At 54.6% G+C, this 21,843-nt stretch overlaps 1 protein-coding gene across 1 annotated transcript in view; it reads left to right on the forward strand.

The window, feature by feature from the left end:
* grik4 (glutamate receptor, ionotropic, kainate 4) overlaps positions 1-21,843 on the forward strand; it is a 229,470-nt gene that overhangs the window by 62,846 nt on the left and 144,781 nt on the right. Inside the window, exon 8 of the mRNA XM_072487735.1 lies at positions 347-508. Within this exon, the coding sequence (XP_072343836.1) occupies positions 347-508 (162 nt within the window). The remainder of the gene's footprint in view (positions 1-346; positions 509-21,843) is intronic.

Raw genomic sequence — 21,843 nt, forward strand, 5'->3', positions numbered from 1 at the left:
AGGCTGGGGGTCGAGAACAAGGGGTCATGGCCTCAGGATATGGGGTGGCCATTTATGGAATAAGAGAATTTTTTTCACTTCATGTGGTGAACCTGTGGAATTTTCTGCTGTGGAGGCCAAGTCACTGAATGTAATTGAGAATTAAATGGATAGATTTCTAGTTACTAAAGGCCTCAAGGGGTATAGGGAGAGTGGGAGTATGGTGTTGAGATAGAGGATCAGCCATAATCATACTGAATGACAGAACAGGATGGATGGACCAAATGGCCTCTTCCTGCTTCAAGGTTCTATGAAAAGGAGCAGCTAGAAAATGAATCTAAATTTTTTGGCTTCCTCTTGGTTTTAGGAATTTCCTCTTCTCTATTTTGATGGGCTAAACGAAGACCATGTGAATATATTGGGATTTTCCATCACTAACCCAGATCATCCACATTATAATGACTTTGTCTACAGTCTGAACCAGTCCTGGCAGGAAAACTGTGCACATGTATCTTACCCCGGAGTAGCGGTAAGTATCTGGCCTGGTGCAAAATAAACGGGTAACAATTTAATACATAAATAAAATGAAGTTTGAAATAAATGAAGACAATATATATGTGATGTACATGTTTTTTAAAATTTCATATACCCAACACCTTTTGTTTTCCTGATTTTCTAATAAAGAGATTTCCTTGGTGCTACTGATACAACAGATGAATATCTTTCAGTGTGGGCCTTTGGTTGCTAAGCAACATTCTAGTCTTTCTTTAAACCCTTTTTGTTTTCACATTGTAAACCCTTTAATTACTACTACAGGCATAGTTTGAAATGGAACCAAAACTCAGGTACCTTTGTGTAACATGAAGCCCACAAATACCCACAAATGCAAATATAGATTATTTATAACTACCTTTGTTTCCTTACAGTATGTGTCAATGACCTGTAGACTTGGGTGTAGGAAGTACAATTTCAAAGTTTGTGGATGATGGCAAAATAGTGAGCAGGATAGTAACAAACATTAGGCAGATATAAACAAACTGGCGAAATTTAGTGAGGATGAGTGAAATGATGCACTTTGAAAAGAACAATGTGAAGAAGTGATCTTAATGGTATTACTTTGAAGAGAGTAAATTATCAGGATTCCTGGGGGAGATTGTTTACATACCCTGGAATGTGGCAGGGTAAATTGATAGGCTGGTAAGGAAATTATGGAGTACTAGTGACACCAGTAAGTTAATTTTTAAAAAGCTAACAGTGATCAGAGGCTAGAGTTCCCAGCAATAGTGTCAGGATGGCATTGTGTGTGGAGGGTGCTGAAGAGAAGGCAGGAGCAATAGGTGAATACATTGAAAATCCAAGAGCAGTACTTTGATATGAAGGAAGATGGAAAATTATAGCATGAAGTGAAAGAGAAGATGGGGGAGAGCTGCATGATCCGAGAGGAATTGCTTCCCCGAGAACTTTTAACTCACAGACAGCCCAAGAGTGCCTGCCACCCCTCTAGAGCTGCACCACCACTTTTGTGCCTCCACTAAAGTAAAATCCCAATGAATTAAATCCAATGGGATTCATCCACAAATTTGCATTAAGTAGAGATTTGTGATGGCCAAGACCCCGTTCTCACATGAATACATCTCTCTGTAACCCAATATGGCTGCAAATATAGTGCATGGCAAAAACAACTACTTCAATATGGGTGGCACGATAGCTCAGTGGTTAGCACTGTTGCTTCACAGCTCCATGGTCTTCCAATGCGAGATGGACCGAATGGTTGACCGATAGGGCTTTCGCGCAACGTTCCCGTATCTGGATAACGTCACCATCTGCGGCCATGACCAGCAGGACCACGACACCAACCTCCGGAAATTTCTCCAGACCGCGAAAATCCTTAACTTAACGTATAATAAGGATAAATGCGTATTTAGCACCGACCGCCTAGCCATCCTCGGCTACGTAGTGTGAAATGGAGTTATAGGCCCCAACCCTGAACGCATGCGCCCCCTTATGGAGTTCCCCCTCCCTCACTGCCCCAAGGCCCTGAAGCGCTGCCTCGGGTTTTTCAGCTATTACGCACAGTGGGTCCCCAACTACGCAGACAAAGCCCGACCCCTAATCCAGTCCACAACCTTCCCCCTGTCGACGGAGGCCCGCCAGGCCTTCTGCCGCATCAAAGCAGACATTGCAAAAGCCACGATGCGCGTTATCGACGAGTCCCTCCCCTTCCAGGTCAAGAGCAATGCGTCCGACGTAGCTCTGGCCGCCACCCTTAACCAAGCGGGCAGACCCGTGGCCTTCTTCTCCCGTACCCTCCATGCTTCAGAAATTCGCCATTCCTCGGTCGAAAAAGAGGCGCAAGCCATAGTAGAAGCTGTGCGACACTGGAGGCATTACCTGGCCGGCAGGAGATTCACTCTCCTCACTGACCAATGGTCGGTGGCGTTCATGTTTGATAATGCATAGCGGGGCAAGATAAAGAATGACAAGATCTTACGGTGGAGGATAGAACTCTCCACCTACAACTACGAGATCTTGTACGTCCTGGGAAGCTAAACGAGCCTTCCGATGCCCTGTCCCGCGGCACGTGTGCCACCGCACAAATGGACCGCCTCTGAGCCCTCCACGAGGACCTCTGCCACCCGGGGGTCACTCGTTTTTTCCACTTCATTAAGACCCGCAACCTGCCCTACTCCATCGAGGAGGTCAGGACAGCCACCAGGGACTGCCAAACCTGCACGGAGTGCAAACCGCATTTCTACCGGCCAGAGCGGGCGCACCTGATAAAGGCTTCACGTCCCTTTGAACGCCTCAGCATGGACTTCAAAGGCCCCCTCCCCTCCACCAACCGCAACACGTACTTCCTGAACGTGATTGACGAGTACTCCCGGTTCCCATTCGCCATCCTCTGCCCCGACATGACCGCAAACATCGTCATCAAGGCCCTCCAGGGTATCTTTACACTGTTCGGTTTCCCCGCTTACATACACAGTGATAGGGGGTCCTCCTTTATGAGCGACGAACTGCGTCAATTCCTGCTCAGCAAGGGCATCGCCTCAAGCAGGACGACCAGTTACAACCCCCGGGGAAACGGGCAGGTAGAGAGGGAGAACGGAACGGTCTGGAAGACCGTTCTACTGGCCCAACGGTCCAGGAATCTCCCTGTCTCCCGCTGGCAAGAAGTCCTCCCGGAGGCCCTCCACGCCATCCGGTCACTGCTCTGTCCAACTACCAATCAGACACCTCATGAACGTCTCCTTGTCTTCCCCAGGAAGTCCTCCTCCGGGACCTCGCTCCCACCTGGCTAGAGACACCCGGACCCATCCTGCTTCGCAAGCACGTGCGGGCGCACAAGTCGGACCCGTTGGTCGAGAGGGTCCACCTGCTGCATGCTAACCCCCAGTACGCCTACGTGGCGTTCCCTGACGGCCGGCAAGATACAGTCTCCCTCTGGGACCTGGCGCCCGCCGGAACGCCACACGCACCCGAACCATTACCCCCCCCCCCCCCCCCCACAGCACCTGACTGGAGGGTCAGTCCTCCCACCACTCCTACCTAGGCCATCCCACCCATCGATGCCCCCTACAGGCGCCCCCCTCTCGGACCAACCGTTGGCCCCACCAGCGCCGTCTAGGGGTGACAAAGCTGCCATGAAGACCGAAGCCACGGTCCCGGAGTCGCAGACGGCCGGAACCCCACCAGAATCACCACCGAAGCCCAGACGATCCAGGAGGATGATCAGCCTGCCCGACCGACTGATTGTTTCACTGTGACTATAACCGTAAACGTACACTGAATGTATATATCTTCCACGCTTGTAAAATATTCTCGACAACTCTGTAAGGAGGTATCACGGTACCTCCGTATCTGATCATACCATGTGGATGCAATTGTAACCACTGGCCACTACCCCCGCCGGACTCTTTTTTAACAGGGGGTGAATGTGGTATTATCAGGCATTACAGTACACAAGAGGCTGAAGACCATTGGTTAAACCTAGGAGTTTACCATTGGCTGTTGGTACGTAGCTCTGCCTTGACGGGCGGGGTACAAGAACCGGTGCCATCCCAGCAGCCCTCACTTTCTGTACTGAAGCTGCTGGGGAACAGTTCTAGTCGATTAAAGCCTTCAGTTATGTTACAACCTCGTCTTTGAGTTGAATTGATCGTGCATCAGGCAGCAACATTGCGCAGGCTCAAGGTGGAAGCCCATCCAGCCCCACACCCTGAAGACCCGGCCACCCAGGGAGGTATCCCGAGGGAGAGGCCAGTGATGGCCCAAGGTGTACAGGCACCATTGGTCATTTGAGGAGATAACAAACAGCGTGTGCAGCAGGAGGCTCTGTCTCAACAAGGGGATGGTGTGGCAGCACATGGAGGAGGAGGTTACCCACTCCCACTGGCCATCAAGGTCACCACAGCCCTGAACTTCTACACATTGGGTTCATTCCAGGGCTCGAGCGGAGACATCTCACAACCGACAGCCCACAAGGGCATCATTATGTCGCAGCAATTAACTTTATAAACTTCGAGCTGTACATTTGAGGTGGAGGCAGCCGGCTGCTTTCTGCGCCCTGTGATCTTTGATGCCTCTGGCATGTATCTCTGGAGGGGCCAGAGAGCACTGGCCGTCTTACTGGTGGCGCTTTCCTCGCCGTGTCACCCTATTCCGCCCACTGACCTCACAACGTGCCATTGTCAGGAGGAGGGGGGTGGCTGGAGGCTGCTGTCGTCTCCCTGTCGGAGGGATCGGGTTCCGCCTCCTGTGCCCCGTGCGCGAGCTCCAGAGGCGCCTGCGTCATCTGGCTCCCCAGTGACGGCAACTCCCCATCCTCTGAACCCATGGTGCCACTGCCTCAGTGATGCTCCTCCGTGACTGGGCAATGCCCAGCTGAGACTGGGACATGCTCCACAGTGCCTTGTTAAAGTCCACATGTGTCAGGGACACCCCCCCCCCCCGCCCCCCCCAGTGACTGGGACATGCTGTCGAGACCCTCAGTCATGGTCGTCACTGACTGAGCCATGCCCTGAACACCACCACTCAGGACGCTGGCCTCGATCTGAAGGCTCTCCACTGCGGTTCCAGTGTTGGCCTCAGTGCCACGCATTGCCGGCGCCATCTCCTGGGCCTATAGCCTTTGGGACTCCTCCAATCAGCCATGCACTCACCAGAGTGTTGTTTGTTGACATCCCCTCCTGAACCTCACGGCTGTGTCCTAGTGACTGCATCAACTCCGGGAGAACCTTGTCCAGAGGCTGGGCATCAGACTGGGATCCAGCTGTGTCCTGGGATCCAGCTGTGTCCTGGGATCCAGCTGTGTCCTGGGATCCAGCAGACCTCCGACTGCTCTCCCCTGGACGTTCCTGCCTCCATCTGATGTGCATCAGCAGTGTGGTGCTCACCAGATTGTGCCCCAGAGGCCTGTCCACTAGTGCCACCACCGTGGTGTGTGTCTCTGTGCTGGTGGAAGGTGGGGGTGACAGCTTGGACACCTCGACGGAGCTCTCCTCCGAGGCGTTTTCTTGGATGGCCAGCACCATCCGATAGCAATCCTGTGGGAGAACGGACATGTAGTCAGTGAGAGAAAAGATGTCTTATGGTCTTATGTCTGACAGGAATAACTCACTTGCGAGAGGTCATCTGGGTGAAGGGGCAGTGGATCCTCACCTCGCTGTCGGTGACCCCTCTGTCCTCACTCACCCTGTGATCTCCAGGATTTGATCCCCATATGGGGATGAGGACTTTGACCTCCGGCACCTCGCCACCCATCTGGGCCCATTCCCACCTGATGTGGGCGAACGTCTCCTGTGGGGACAAAGAGAGAGCACCGTGATCTCCACACCTCAGGCCTCAGTGCGGGGGTGGGGGTGGGGGGGTGTCAACTGCAGTCGACAGGCACGGTCACCGCTGCTGGGTGTTACGCGAGGGAGATATTTGGAAATTAGGTCCAGAAATTATATCAACGCCATATTTCTTATATTACCAGTCCTGGATCTGACTGCACCATCTTAAAACTTGAAAACGTTATGACTCTGGTTTAGTCTTTGAGACACTTTGACCAACTGACCCGGGTTTGTAACAAATTGGGGCCTCATGGCTCTGATATTCTTACACATACAGTTTGGTTTGGGGTTATCGAACATAAAGCCAGAGGGTGTGCAGATTGATTGCAGTCTTTCTGGGGTTGAAATATTGAATAGGGAGTGACGAGGTAACAAGCTAGAATTTGCTCAAATCCATTAAAAATGAAAGAATTAGGAAATGGACTCAAAACTGAGAGAAATTATAATGGAAATGAAAAAGAAAAAGCGAGGCAACGGGGTTCACTATTTCAGAGACTAAGGGCGACATTCTCCGACCCCCCGCCGGGTCGGAGAATCGCCGGGGGCTGGCGTGAATCCCGCCCCCGCCGGTTGCCGAAGTCTTCGGCACCGGATATTCGGCGGGGGCGGGAATCGCGCCGCGCCGGTTGGCGGGCCCCCCCCCCCCCCCCCGCTCGATTCTCCGGCCCGGATGGGCCGAAGTCCCACCGATAAGTTGCCTGTCCCACTGGCGTAAATTAAACCACCTACCTTACCGGCGGGACCAGGCGGCGTGGGCGGGCTCTGGGGTCCTGGGGGGGCGCAGGGTGATCTGACCCCGGGGGGGTGCTCCCACGGTGGCCTGGCCCGCGATCGGGGCCCACCGATCCGCGGGCGGGCCTGTGCCGTGGGGGCACTCTTTCCCTTCCGCCTCCGCCACGGTCTCCACCATGGCGGAGGCGGAAGAGACTCCCTCCACTGCGCATGCGTGGGAAACTGTCAGCGGCCGCTGACGCTCCCGCGCATGCGCCGCCCGGAGATGTCATTTCCGCGCCAGCTGGCGGGGCAACAAAGGTCGTTTCCGCCAACTGGCGGGGCGGAAATTCGTCCGCCGTCGGCCTAGCCCCTCAATGTTGGGGCTCGGCCCCCAAAGATGCGGAGCATTCCGCATCTTTGGGGCGGTGCGATGCCCGTCTGATTGGCGCCGTTTTGGGCGGCAGTCGGCGGACATCGCGCCGTTTCCGGAGAATTTCGCCCTAAGGGTGGGATTCTCTGTTGTCCGACGCCGATATCGTAATCGTCAATCGGGCCCAAATCGGGAGCTCACCGGTTTGACGCCGGTTTTCGAGTCTCCGCCCCCTCCAAAATGCGTTAGCGCATCGCGCGCCATTGGAACGGCGCTGGTGCATCAACGAAAGGCCCTCCCTGATGCTCCGCCCCGATAGGCCGAATTCCTGATGGCGCAGGTGACGTGTGGTCAGATACCCGGCGTGGCGACTGCGGACTGTGTCCAACACCGCCACAGTCGGCCGGGAGCCGTTCCGCTGGCCGCGGGAGCTTCCACAAGGGCTGGGGGGACAGGTGGGGGTGGCCAGGGGGTGTCCTGTGGGGCAGTATTTGGCAAGTCGGGTCCGCTCACGGCTGGTGCCATGTTGTACAGCGCGACTGCTGCAGGTCATCGCCGTGCGCATTCGCGGCCACGGACCTGTCCATTCTCCGTCCGTTTTTGGAGCGGGAGCCGGGGGTTTCACCCGGAGCCGCTGCTCGCCCCTCACCGGTCCCGGAATCGGTGAGGGTTTGACGCTGATTTTGGCAGTTCCCATGTCGGCACTGGGCACTTAGCCGCAGAAATGCAGAATCCAGCCCTAAGTATTTGCGCCAGCGCTGAATCGTGATGTTCTACGACAGGAAAGTTGGTTCATCAACCGTTACCGGGTTCGCAACGGCACACGTACAACGCAATCGATTCCAATGAAAACACAATGTTGATTCGTCAGATACGGGATTGACACTCAAGAGGCTGACAAACTGCAGAATATCAGCTCCCCACTCCCCACACACACTCATCCACACACACACACTCCCCACTCCCTACACACACTCCCCACACACACTCCCCACTCCCCACACACACTCCCCACTCCCTACACACACTCCCCACTCCCCACACACACTCATCCACACACACTCCCCACACACACTCCCCACTCCCCACACACACTCATCCACACACACACACTCCCCACTCCCTACACACACTCCCCACACACACTCCCCACACACACTCCCCACTCCCCACACACACTCATCCACACACACACACTCCCCACTCCCTACACACACTCCCCACACACACTCCCCACACACACTCCCCACTCCCCACACACACTCCCCACTCCCCACACACACTCCCCACACACACTCCCCACTCCCCACACACACTCATCCACACACACACACACTCCCCACTCCCTACACACACTCCCCACACACACTCCCCACACACACTCCCCACTCCCCACACACACTCCCCACTCCCCACACACACTCATCCACACACACACACTCCCCACTCCCTACACACACTCCCCACTCCCTACACACACTCATCCACACACACACACTCCCCACTCCCTACACACACTCCCCACTCCCTACACACACTCCCCACTCCCTACACACACTCCCCACTCCCCACACACACTCCCCACACACACTCCCCACTCCCGACACACACTCCCCACTCCCTACACACACTCCCCACTCCCCACACACACTCCCCACTCCCGACACACACTCCCCACTCCCTACACACACACACTCCCCACTCCCTACACACACTCCCCACTCCCCACACACACACACTCCCCACTCCCCACACACACTCCCCACTCCCTACACACACTCCCCACTCCCTACACACACTCCCCACTCCCCACACACACTCATCCACACACACACACTCCCCACTCCCCACACACACTCCCCACTCCCTACACACACACACTCCCCACTCCCTACACACACTCCCCACTCCCCACACACACTCAACCACACACACACACTCCCCACTCCCTACACACACTCCCCACTCCCCACACACACTCAACCACACACACACACTCCCCACTCCCCACACACACTCCCCACTCCCTACACACACACACTCCCCACTCCCTACACACACTCCCCACTCCCCACACACACTCAACCACACACACACACTCCCCACTCCCTACACACACTCCCCACTCCCCACACACACTCATCCACATACACACACTCCCCACTCCCTACACACACTCCCCACTCCCTACACATACTCCCCACTCCCCACACACACTCGTCCACACACACACACTCCCCACTCCCTACACACACTCCCCACTCCCTACACACACTAACTCCCCACACACACTCCCCACTCCCTACACACACTCCCCACTCCCCCCACACACTCCCCACTCCCCACACACACTCCCCACTCCCTACACACACTCCCCACTCCCCACACACACTCCCCACTCCCTACACACGCTCCCCACTCCCTACACATACTCCCCACTCCCTACACACACACACTCCCTCCACACACTCTTCACTCCCTACACACACTCACTCCCCACACACACTCTTCACTCCCCACACACACACTCCCCACTCCCTACACACACTCACTCCCCACACACACTCCCCACTCCCTACACACACTCCCCACTCCCCAGACACACTCCCCACTCCCTACACACACTCCCCACTCCCCACACACACTCATCCACACACACTCCCCACACACACTCCCCACTCCCCACACACACTCATCCACACACACACACTCCCCACTCCCTACACACACTCCCCACACACACTCCCCACACACACTCCCCACTCCCCACACACACTCATCCACACACACACACTCCCCACTCCCTACACACACTCCCCACACACACTCCCCACACACACTCCCCACTCCCCACACACACTCATCCACACACACACACTCCCCACTCCCTACACACACTCCCCACACACACTCCCCACACACACTCCCCACTCCCCACACACACTCCCCACTCCCCACACACACTCCCCACACACACTCCCCACTCCCCACACACACTCATCCACACACACACACACTCCCCACTCCCTACACACACTCCCCACACACACTCCCCACACACACTCCCCACTCCCCACACACACTCCCCACTCCCCACACACACTCATCCACACACACACACTCCCCACTCCCTACACACACTCCCCACTCCCTACACACACTCATCCACACACACACACTCCCCACTCCCTACACACACTCCCCACTCCCTACACACACTCCCCACTCCCTACACACACTCCCCACTCCCCACACACACTCTTCACTCCCCACACACACACTTCACTCCCCATACACACACTCCCCACTCCCTACACACATACTCCCCACACACTCCCCACACACTCCCCACTCCCTACACACACTCATCCACACACACACACTCCCCACTCCCTACACATACACACTCCCCACACACACTCCCCACTCCCCACGCACACTCTTCACTCCCCACACACACACTTCACTCCCCATACACACACTCCCCACTCCCTACACACATACTCCCCACACACTCCCCACACACTCCCCACTCCCTACACACACTCATCCACACACACACACTCCCCACTCCCAACACACATGTACTCCCCACACACACACACTCCCCACTCCCTACACTCCCCACTCCCCACACACACTCATCCACACACACACACTCCCCACTCCCTACACACACTCCCCACTCCCTACACATACTCCCCACTCCCCACACACACTCATCCACACACACACACTCCCCACTCCCTACACACACTCCCCACTCCCTACACACACTCCCCACTCCCTACACACACTCCCCACTCCCTACACACACTCCGCACTCCCTACACACACTCCCCACTCCCTACACATACTCCCCACTCCCCACACACACTCATCCACACACACACACTCCCCACACACACTCATCCACACACACACACTCCCCACTCCCTACACACACTCCCCACTCCCTACACACACTCCCCACTCCCTACACATACTCCCCACTCCCCACACACACTCATCCACACACACACACTCCCCACTCCCTACACACACTCCCCACTCCCTACACACACTCCCCACTCCCCACACACACTCATCCACACACACACACTCCCCACTCCCTACACACACTCCCCACTCCCTACACACACACACTCCCCACTCCCTACACACACTCCCCACTCCCGACACACACTCAACCACACACACACACTCCCCACTCCCCACACACACTCCCCACTCCCTACACACACTCCCCACTCCCTACACACACTCCCCACTCCCCACACACACTCCCCACACACACTCCCCACTCCCGACACACACTCCCCACTCCCTACACACACTCCCCACTCCCCACACACACTCCCCACTCCCGACACACACTCCCCACTCCCTACACACACACACTCCCCACTCCCTACACACACTCCCCACTCCCCACACACACACACTCCCCACTCCCCACACACACTCCCCACTCCCTACACACACTCCCCACTCCCTACACACACTCCCCACTCCCCACACACACTCATCCACACACACACACTCCCCACTCCCCACACACACTCCCCACTCCCTACACACACACACTCCCCACTCCCTACACACACTCCCCACTCCCCACACACACTCAACCACACACACACACTCCCCACTCCCTACACACACTCCCCACTCCCCACACACACTCAACCACACACACACACTCCCCACTCCCCACACACACTCCCCACTCCCTACACACACACACTCCCCACTCCCTACACACACTCCCCACTCCCCACACACACTCAACCACACACACACACTCCCCACTCCCTACACACACTCCCCACTCCCCACACACACTCATCCACATACACACACTCCCCACTCCCTACACACACTCCCCACTCCCTACACATACTCCCCACTCCCCACACACACTCGTCCACACACACACACTCCCCACTCCCTACACACACTCCCCACTCCCTACACACACTAACTCCCCACACACACTCCCCACTCCCTACACACACTCCCCACTCCCCCCACACACTCCCCACTCCCCACACACACTCCCCACTCCCTACACACACTCCCCACTCCCCACACACACTCCCCACTCCCTACACACGCTCCCCACTCCCTACACATACTCCCCACTCCCTACACACACACACTCCCTCCACACACTCTTCACTCCCTACACACACTCACTCCCCACACACACTCTTCACTCCCCACACACACACTCCCCACTCCCTACACACACTCACTCCCCACACACACTCCCCACTCCCTACACACACTCCCCACTCCCCAGACACACTCCCCACTCCCTACACACACTCCCCACTCCCCACACACACTCATCCACACACACTCCCCACACACACTCCCCACTCCCCACACACACTCATCCACACACACACACTCCCCACTCCCTACACACACTCCCCACACACACTCCCCACACACACTCCCCACTCCCCACACACACTCATCCACACACACACACTCCCCACTCCCTACACACACTCCCCACACACACTCCCCACACACACTCCCCACTCCCCACACACACTCATCCACACACACACACTCCCCACTCCCTACACACACTCCCCACACACACTCCCCACACACACTCCCCACTCCCCACACACACTCCCCACTCCCCACACACACTCCCCACACACACTCCCCACTCCCCACACACACTCATCCACACACACACACACTCCCCACTCCCTACACACACTCCCCACACACACTCCCCACACACACTCCCCACTCCCCACACACACTCCCCACTCCCCACACACACTCATCCACACACACACACTCCCCACTCCCTACACACACTCCCCACTCCCTACACACACTCATCCACACACACACACTCCCCACTCCCTACACACACTCCCCACTCCCTACACACACTCCCCACTCCCTACACACACTCCCCACTCCCCACACACACTCTTCACTCCCCACACACACACTTCACTCCCCATACACACACTCCCCACTCCCTACACACATACTCCCCACACACTCCCCACACACTCCCCACTCCCTACACACACTCATCCACACACACACACTCCCCACTCCCTACACATACACACTCCCCACACACACTCCCCACTCCCCACGCACACTCTTCACTCCCCACACACACACTTCACTCCCCATACACACACTCCCCACTCCCTACACACATACTCCCCACACACTCCCCACACACTCCCCACTCCCTACACACACTCATCCACACACACACACTCCCCACTCCCAACACACATGTACTCCCCACACACACACACTCCCCACTCCCTACACTCCCCACTCCCCACACACACTCATCCACACACACACACTCCCCACTCCCTACACACACTCCCCACTCCCTACACATACTCCCCACTCCCCACACACACTCATCCACAAACACACACACTCCCCACTCCCTACACACACTCCCCACTCCCTACACACACTCCCCACTCCCTACACACACTCCCCACTCCCTACACACACTCCGCACTCCCTACACACACTCCCCACTCCCTACACATACTCCCCACTCCCCACACACACTCATCCACACACACACACTCCCCACACACACTCATCCACACACACACACTCCCCACTCCCTACACACACTCCCCACTCCCTACACACACTCCCCACTCCCTACACATACTCCCCACTCCCCACACACACTCATCCACACACACACACTCCCCACTCCCTACACACACTCCCCACTCCCTACACACACTCCCCACTCCCCACACACACTCATCCACACACACACACTCCCCACTCCCTACACACACTCCCCACTCCCTACACACACACACTCCCCACTCCCTACACACACTCCCCACTCCCGACACACACTCAACCACACACACACACTCCCCACTCCCCACACACACTCCCCACTCCCTACACACACTCCCCACTCCCTACACACACTCCCCACTCCCTACACACACACACTCCCCACTCCCTACACACACTCCCCACTCCCCACACACACTCATCCACACACACACACTCCCCACTCCCTACACACACTCCCCACTCCCTACACATACTCCCCACTCCCCACACACACTCATCCACACACACACACTCCCCACTCCCTACACACACTCCCCACTCCCTACACACACTCACTCCCCACACACACTCCCCACTCCCTACACACACTCCCCACTCCCCACACACACTCCCCACTCCCCACACACACTCCCCACTCCCTACACACACTCCCCACTCCCCACACACACTCCCCACTCCCTACACACACTCCCCACTCCCTACACATACTCCCCACTCCCTACCCACACACACTCCCTACACACACTCTTCACTCCCCACACACACTCACTCCCTACACACACTCTTCACTCCCCACACACACTCCCCACTCCCTACACACACTCCCCACTCCCTACACACACTCACTCCCCACACACACTCCCCACTCCCTACACACACTCCCCACACACACTCATCCACACACACACACTCCCCACTCCCTACACACACTCCCCACTCCCTACACACACTCCCCACTCCCTACACATACTCCCCACTCCCTACACACACACACTCCCTACACACACTCTTCACTCCCCACACACACTCACTCCCCACACACACTCTTCACTCCCCACACACACACTCCCCACTCCCTACACACACTCCCCACTCCCTACACACACACACTCCCGACTCCCTACACACACACACTCCCCACTCCCCACACACACTCTTCACTCCCCACACACACACTCCCCACTCCCCACACACACTCATCCACACACACACACACTCCCCACCCCCCACACACACTCTTCACTCCCCACACACACTCCCCACTCCCCACACACACTCACCCACACACACACACTTTCCCCACTCCCTACACACACACACACTCCCCACTCCTCACTACACATACACTCCACACTCCCTACACACACCCTTCACTCCCCACACACACTCCCCACTCCCTACACACACACTCCCCACTCCCCACACACACTCATCCACACACACACACTCCCCATTCTCCACACACACTCATCCCCACACACACACACTCCCCACTCCCTACACACACGCCCCACTCCCTACACACACACACTCCCCACTCCCTACACACACTCCCCACTCCCTACACACACACACAACCCTCTCCCCACACACACTCTTCACTCCCCACACACACACTTCACTCCCCATACACACACTCCCCACTCCCTACACACACACTCCCCACACACTCCCCACACACTCCCCACTCCCTACACACACTCATCCACACACACAAACTCCCCACTCCCTACACATACACACTCCCCACACACACTCCCCACTCCCCACGCACACACATCCACACACACTCCCCACTCCCTACACACATGCACTCCCCACACACACACACTCCCCACTCCCTACACTCCCCACTCCCTACACACACACACTCCCCATACACACAATCCCCACTCCCTACACACACACATTCCCCACACACACACACTCCCCACACACACACTCCCCACTCCCTACACACACTCCCCACTCCCCACACACACTCATCCCCACACACACACACTACCCACTCCCTACACACACACTCCCCACACACACACACTCCCCACTCCCCACACACACTCATCCCCACACACACTCACTCCCCACTCGCTACACACACACACTCCCCACACACACTCACTCCCCACTCCCTAATCACACTCTCCACTCCCTACACACACGCACTCCCCACTTCCCACACACGCTCTTCACTCCCCACACACACTCATCCCCACACACACTCTTCACTCCCCACACACACTCATCCACACACACACACTCCCCACACACACTCTTCACTCCCCACACTCTTCACACCCCACACACCCACTCCCCAGTCCCTACACACTCACTCCCCCCACACACACACTCCCCACTCCCTACACACACACTTCACTCCCCACACACACTCTCCCCACTCCCCACACACACTCATCTACACACTCCCCACACACACACTCTCCCCACTCCCTACACACACTCCCCACACACACTCTCCCCACTCCCTACACACACTCCCTACACACACGCACTCCCCACTTCCCACACACACACTTCACTCCCCACACACACTCTCCCCACTCCCCACACACACTCATCACAGCCAACAGGATGGCAGTAAGGAGAGTGATGACAATATTGAATTCTTTACCCGTCAGTCTGGCCTCAATAAAACTCGAGATGGATTTGTAGGTCTAGTATTATTTATTTTTAACCAACTTGCAAGTCGGACTCGCTTCATAATGAGCCTCAGAACACACAAGCTGTCTTCTGAAACCCTAGGAACCGAGTGCTATCGGAGACAAAGGAATCTCTACAGATACATTCAAATGGCATCAAGTTTCACATACAAGATTCCCATAGGTCATCCTATACCCCTCCTGACCTGGCCATACATCCTGATTGGCTCACCTCGCATTCCTTAACCCTGGGCCTCTTATTACCCAGCATCTTTTTCCCATCCTCCACCAGACACCCCTCCCCCCCTTCCTTGCCATGCTTTCTGAAATCCTTTGTCTGTAAACTCACTACTATTAGACTGATCACATCCACATTACTGTAACTAATATGTGAACTAACTATATTATATCACATTCGTTTGTTCAATTCCTCATTCCCTCCTTTTATCATTTCATGATAACCTATCTGTCCAACCCATAGCTACGGCCCCTCATCTAAGAAGCTTCATCGCTGCATTTCCAATTCCTGTTGCAGCACTCCGTCATCCGCAGTACCCTCGCGGGTCCTAACAGCCAAGATTCTAGGGGCGTCTATCCGTTCCAGTGCACCCTGCATTTTACCCATAACGCATTTAAGGATGGCCAAGCCCACAAAGATGCAGCCGAGTGCCACTCCTAATATTTATCAACCAGTCCTTCCAACCTCCAAATCCCCAGTTACCCCAAGAGCCAGGGTCCTGCATTCCGTCCAGTTGATCCCGTATGCGATCCATAAATTTAGTGATGTTAGCGGCTAGGTCTTGAACTCCCATGATACCCTTGCCCTGCACTATGGCGCATACCCCACCCTCACGGACCAGAAGATAGTCAAGAGCATCCCGGATCTGCAGTGCAAACAACCGCAGCTGAGACAATTCCTTGGTTATTGCCCCGAGGACTCCCAAGGTTTCGTTTCCAAAGATGGTAAGGCCACAAATAAAATAATTCCTATCGCTAACCATGAGTGTGTGTGGGGGGTAAAGAACCCCCCGCACCTCCCAGTGGCAAGGCGCTCAGAATTCCCCATCCGGCTGAGTGGCCCCGGTTGGGTGCGAGAACCTGAGGTTTTTTCCAGTTCTCGTAGAATTCAGCTGAGACTGCCCGGCGTGCCAACTGATTGTGCAGCATCCACGCCGAGGGGCAGGGGACTGTGGTAGGGACTAGAGTCCCGATAGCAATTTGGTGGGGAAATGGGGGTGACAAAACATTGGTCGCTGTGCCATTAAAAAAAGTAGTATCCTTGCTCCATGTACAGGCTAGCATCACAATCAGTATATCGGTTGAGTAGGGATCCCCCTGTATCCCAGTTTATCCAGCTTTGGAATGCCCATTCGGGCTTCCTAGCAATGCGGAAAGCCCTAGTCCCAACAGTGATATGAGAGACATTCGCCCAGCCACAAAGAAGCTGGAGGCTGATGTTCAATGGAACGCAGGTGGTGTTGTAACAGACGCAGTGGCCGGATGCCTGAGTGATATGACACCTCCTGTCCATACAGGTGGGGAACAGACATGTGATATTTGTTTCCACCTCTACCAGCAAACAGCCGTACCCGTCACTGCTGAAACAATTCTCGTACGACCGGGGGTCTCTATTGGGAGTGAAGTGGGTAGGTATCATCATAGAATTTACAGTGCAGAAGGAGGCCATTCGGCCCATCGAGTCTGCACCGGCTCTTGGAAAGAGCACCCCACCCAAGGTCAACACCTCCACCCTATCCCCATAACCCAGTAACCCCACCCAACACTAAGGGCAATTTTGGACACTAAGGGCAATTTATCATGGTCAATCCACCTAACCTGCACATCTTTGGACTGTGGGAGGAAACCGGAGCACCCGGAGGAAACCCACGCACACACGGGGAGGATGTGCAGACTCCGCACAGACAGTGACCCAAGCCGGAATCGAACCTGGGACCCTGGAGCTGTGAAGCAATTGTGATATTCACAATGCTACCGTGCTGCCGTCCACCATTGCAGCCTATCATACTGTGAGTGGGAATCATCCCGAGGAAGGGGAAGGCAAATAGCCGGTGGTGTGGAACATGGATCATAAGGAAGAGTGACTTGCTCGGATAGTGTCTCGGCATGCTGACAATGAACCACGTTTGGGGAATGCCCCAAAGCGGTGAAACAGAAAATAACCTACCCGTCCCTGGCCATACAAGCGGTGGTAGATCTGGTAGAAGAGATTCATACTACCCAGGTTTCCCTCATTCTGGGTCCTAAATGAATTAAGTATATCTCCTGATAACCCACGTTCTAGTTGTACTCCCCTTCTCACACGCTCCGTCCTCTCTCTAGTCCCCCTCTCTCTCTCACAACCTCTTTCTACCCTCTCCGCACGGTCTGACTTTACCTTTGTGGCACCAATCTTAACACATCCAAAATCAAATTTACATGTACTCCTAAAACAAGGCAATGTCCATGCAATGTTCCCTTCCCATCGCCGGGGCTGATGCAATTGCTTCACGAGTCCTGCATTATCCGTTAATCTGATGACCTTCCACGAATCGCAGAATGTCACCTCGGCATACGTGAAATGTCCGTGTAGTTTGGTTGGGGTAACAGATGTAGATGATATTTCCGTGTTCCATTTCCGCCGCCGATGTCACTCCAAGCGAGGCGAGGCCGAAGATTACACAGGCGGTGTGTAGCCACCCCATCATGCTCCACACCTGTCAAACAGCGCTGGGGAAGGGAGGCAGGTTAATCTGTCCAAGAAAATGAGGCCCGTTATCAGAACTCAACTGAGCTGGTACCGGGGGATGATTTCCCGCCTCAGAACTTTAACCACAGTAGCAGCTTTATTATCGATAGTCGGATACGCCTCAACCCATCTGCTGAACACATCCACAATGACCAAAACATATTTATAACATTGACACCATTCCAACTCAAATGTAATCCATTTGGAGCGTCTCAAAGGGACCACTGGGCAACGGGGTTTGCCTCATACCACAAGGGATACCTTTGCCGATGTTATATTGCTGACAAATCAAACACCGATTACTGATACTCTGGGCCAGCCCCTGCATTTTAGGGTGCCACCAAGTGTCCAGCAACAAATCACTAGTCCCCCCGAGACCCACAATGAGTTGCAAAGTGTACACATTCGATGACCCATAAAGCCAGTACATCAGACATACAAGTCAGATGTGCTGGCGTGGTCCATAAAGAAGAAACAGAATCATATGTACAACCTAACCGTTTGCACATTTGTTTATCACTCTCAGGAGCGTCCTCCTGTAACCTTATGATGTCTTGGATGGTTGGCATTGGCTTGTCAGAGGCAGACCTATTTATTACAGAACGTTTAGTCTGACCTAACATTTTAGGCACCATCACTTGCTGAATTTGAGCGGCTGTCCGCGCTGCACAATCTGCTCGTTCATTACCAACGTCAACTGGGGTCTTACCATTTGTATGGGCAGCGCATTTAATGACGGAAATCTGCGCGGGCATAAGGAGGGCCTGCAGTTGGTCATTAACTAAACCCCGGTGGTGTTTCCGTGCCGGCCGAGGTAAGGAATCCCCTATTCTTCCAGAGCTGTGAGTTGGCTGAAGTCGAATGTTAATCGTTTCAGGGACCTCAAAATATTTTATGGCAGTGCCGTCTGGCATGACTTGAAGTGCGTACTTTGTTGGATCTGAATGATCCACTACCCTCCTTGCCATAGGCCCCAGATCCTTGGCATGGTACTGGTCGTGGACCTGCCGTGTAATTTGAGGGCCTACAGAAGCTGACTGTGGCCACAAATGTGGTGGTATTGTAACAAAATCGGCTGTACCTTCTTTTCCCGTGACTGTGGCTGTAATCTTGACTGGCCATTCGGTCCCAATTAACGGCCGGTATTTGTCCTCCAACTCCCTGTTTTGTCCGGTTCTGTCATAGGCCAGGGTAACGTGATGCAGTGAATGTTCAATGTCTAACGTCCACCACTGGGGTGTAATAGAAATATAGCACTGTTGTCTCATCCTCCATGATTGAACCGTTACCCCTTCGTCTCCGCACTCTAGCTGTAGCTGGAAGATACACAGTAAATCTCGGGCCAACAAGTTACAGTCCAATCCAGTAGTCACCACAAACTGATGATCCGCAGACTTACTCTCGTAAGTGACTGTCACAGGTTCAGAAATACGATACTCACACACCTGTCCTCGGAACCCTGACAAATGCTGGGTGTGGTCGGTTAGTGGTAGTCGAAGTTCTGATTGCACCGAAGACATGGCTGCTCCAGTGTCGATTACAAATGGGCAGCGTTGATCTCCTATCTGCAGAGAGATAATAGGTTCCCTGTCCGATTGGAGAGTCATTATGACTAAATTAGCTAGTCAATCTTGTGTTGGGAAAGGGTTTGCCTGGGAGAAGTCCATGTACCTCGTCTGTCCTCCCCTTAGTGGGTACCCCTTCCTTTGGGTCGGGTAGTCTCCTTCTGCTGCCCGTCTTTTAAAGGGGCATTCCTGATGCCAGTGATCTGTACGGCCACAATTAAAACATGCATTGTTCCCTCTATAGCTGCCGCTGGTTGGGGTCTCAGATCGTCCTTTTTCATTACATACTCAGTCTTAATCTTTATAACTGAGCCTCCTTCCTGGCTTAAACCCTCCTTCCAATAAAATCTGACTGCCCGGGCCATCTGGGAAGGGTCGTTCTCTGTCCAATTCATGTTATTTCATTTCACAGCAGTAGCCACGGAAGGTGGTAGGCAATGCATTAACATAGCACAATATTGAGGGGAATTCTGACCATTTTGGTACAGCAAGTCGCCTGACTGCCCACGGTAGATTTCATTAAAACGTTCCAGAAATTCCTCTGGCTCTTCAGTCTTTTTAGGTTTGAGGGCTAAGATAGCAGAGATGTTTATGGGCTTTTGAAATGTGGCATTCAACGCATTCAGGATTTGTGCCCGTCTATCATCGTCCAAGGCACGGGCTTGCTGAAGTGTGGCGTGGCTAGCATAATTCAAGTGGTTGAGGTAACTGCGGTGCTCTGCTGGGGTTAAAAGCTGCTGGACTAGGGCCCAGAGGTCCCTATAATCAGTTTGATAAACTGAGATGGTAGTTCTCAGATAGTCCACGAAAGCAGCAGGAGATTTCTTCCTGTCTGGGATTGCAGCCAGAATAGCCATCATCTCACTGGGTCTCCATGGGAAATAAATGTCTATCGTGGGCTGGGCTGATGCTGTTGCAACATCAGGGTTGGGTATTTTCCTAATCGGCAACTGTCTCAGAGTCTCACTAGGGGGCGCTTTAGCGGATTCCTCTGGCACTTCAAAGACTTCGACGTCCTTCCTTCCACTAGGGGGAGCTCCAGCTCCTCAGAACCATTCCCATCCTCTTTCTTTGTTCTCATACTTTTCTGTCCTATACCGGTCTTAAGGAATCTAGGTGGCATGCGTAATTGTTTCTGGATAGGATCAGGCCCCTCTCTCATTGTTCGAGATTGGGTCCTAGAGCTAACTGGGCTTGTGGAACAGAGCTCCCCTTCGCTAACAGACTGTGAAGGTGCAGAAATAGGACCCAAACTATTAACCGAAGGGACTGGAGAGGCTGGCATGATTTGAATCTGGGGAGCAGTGACTGGATATAAATTATGGTACCCTGGTGGTTCTGGACTTAGTGC

Source organism: Scyliorhinus torazame, chromosome 21, assembly GCF_047496885.1.
Source record: "Scyliorhinus torazame isolate Kashiwa2021f chromosome 21, sScyTor2.1, whole genome shotgun sequence".
NCBI lineage: Eukaryota > Metazoa > Chordata > Chondrichthyes > Carcharhiniformes > Scyliorhinidae > Scyliorhinus > Scyliorhinus torazame.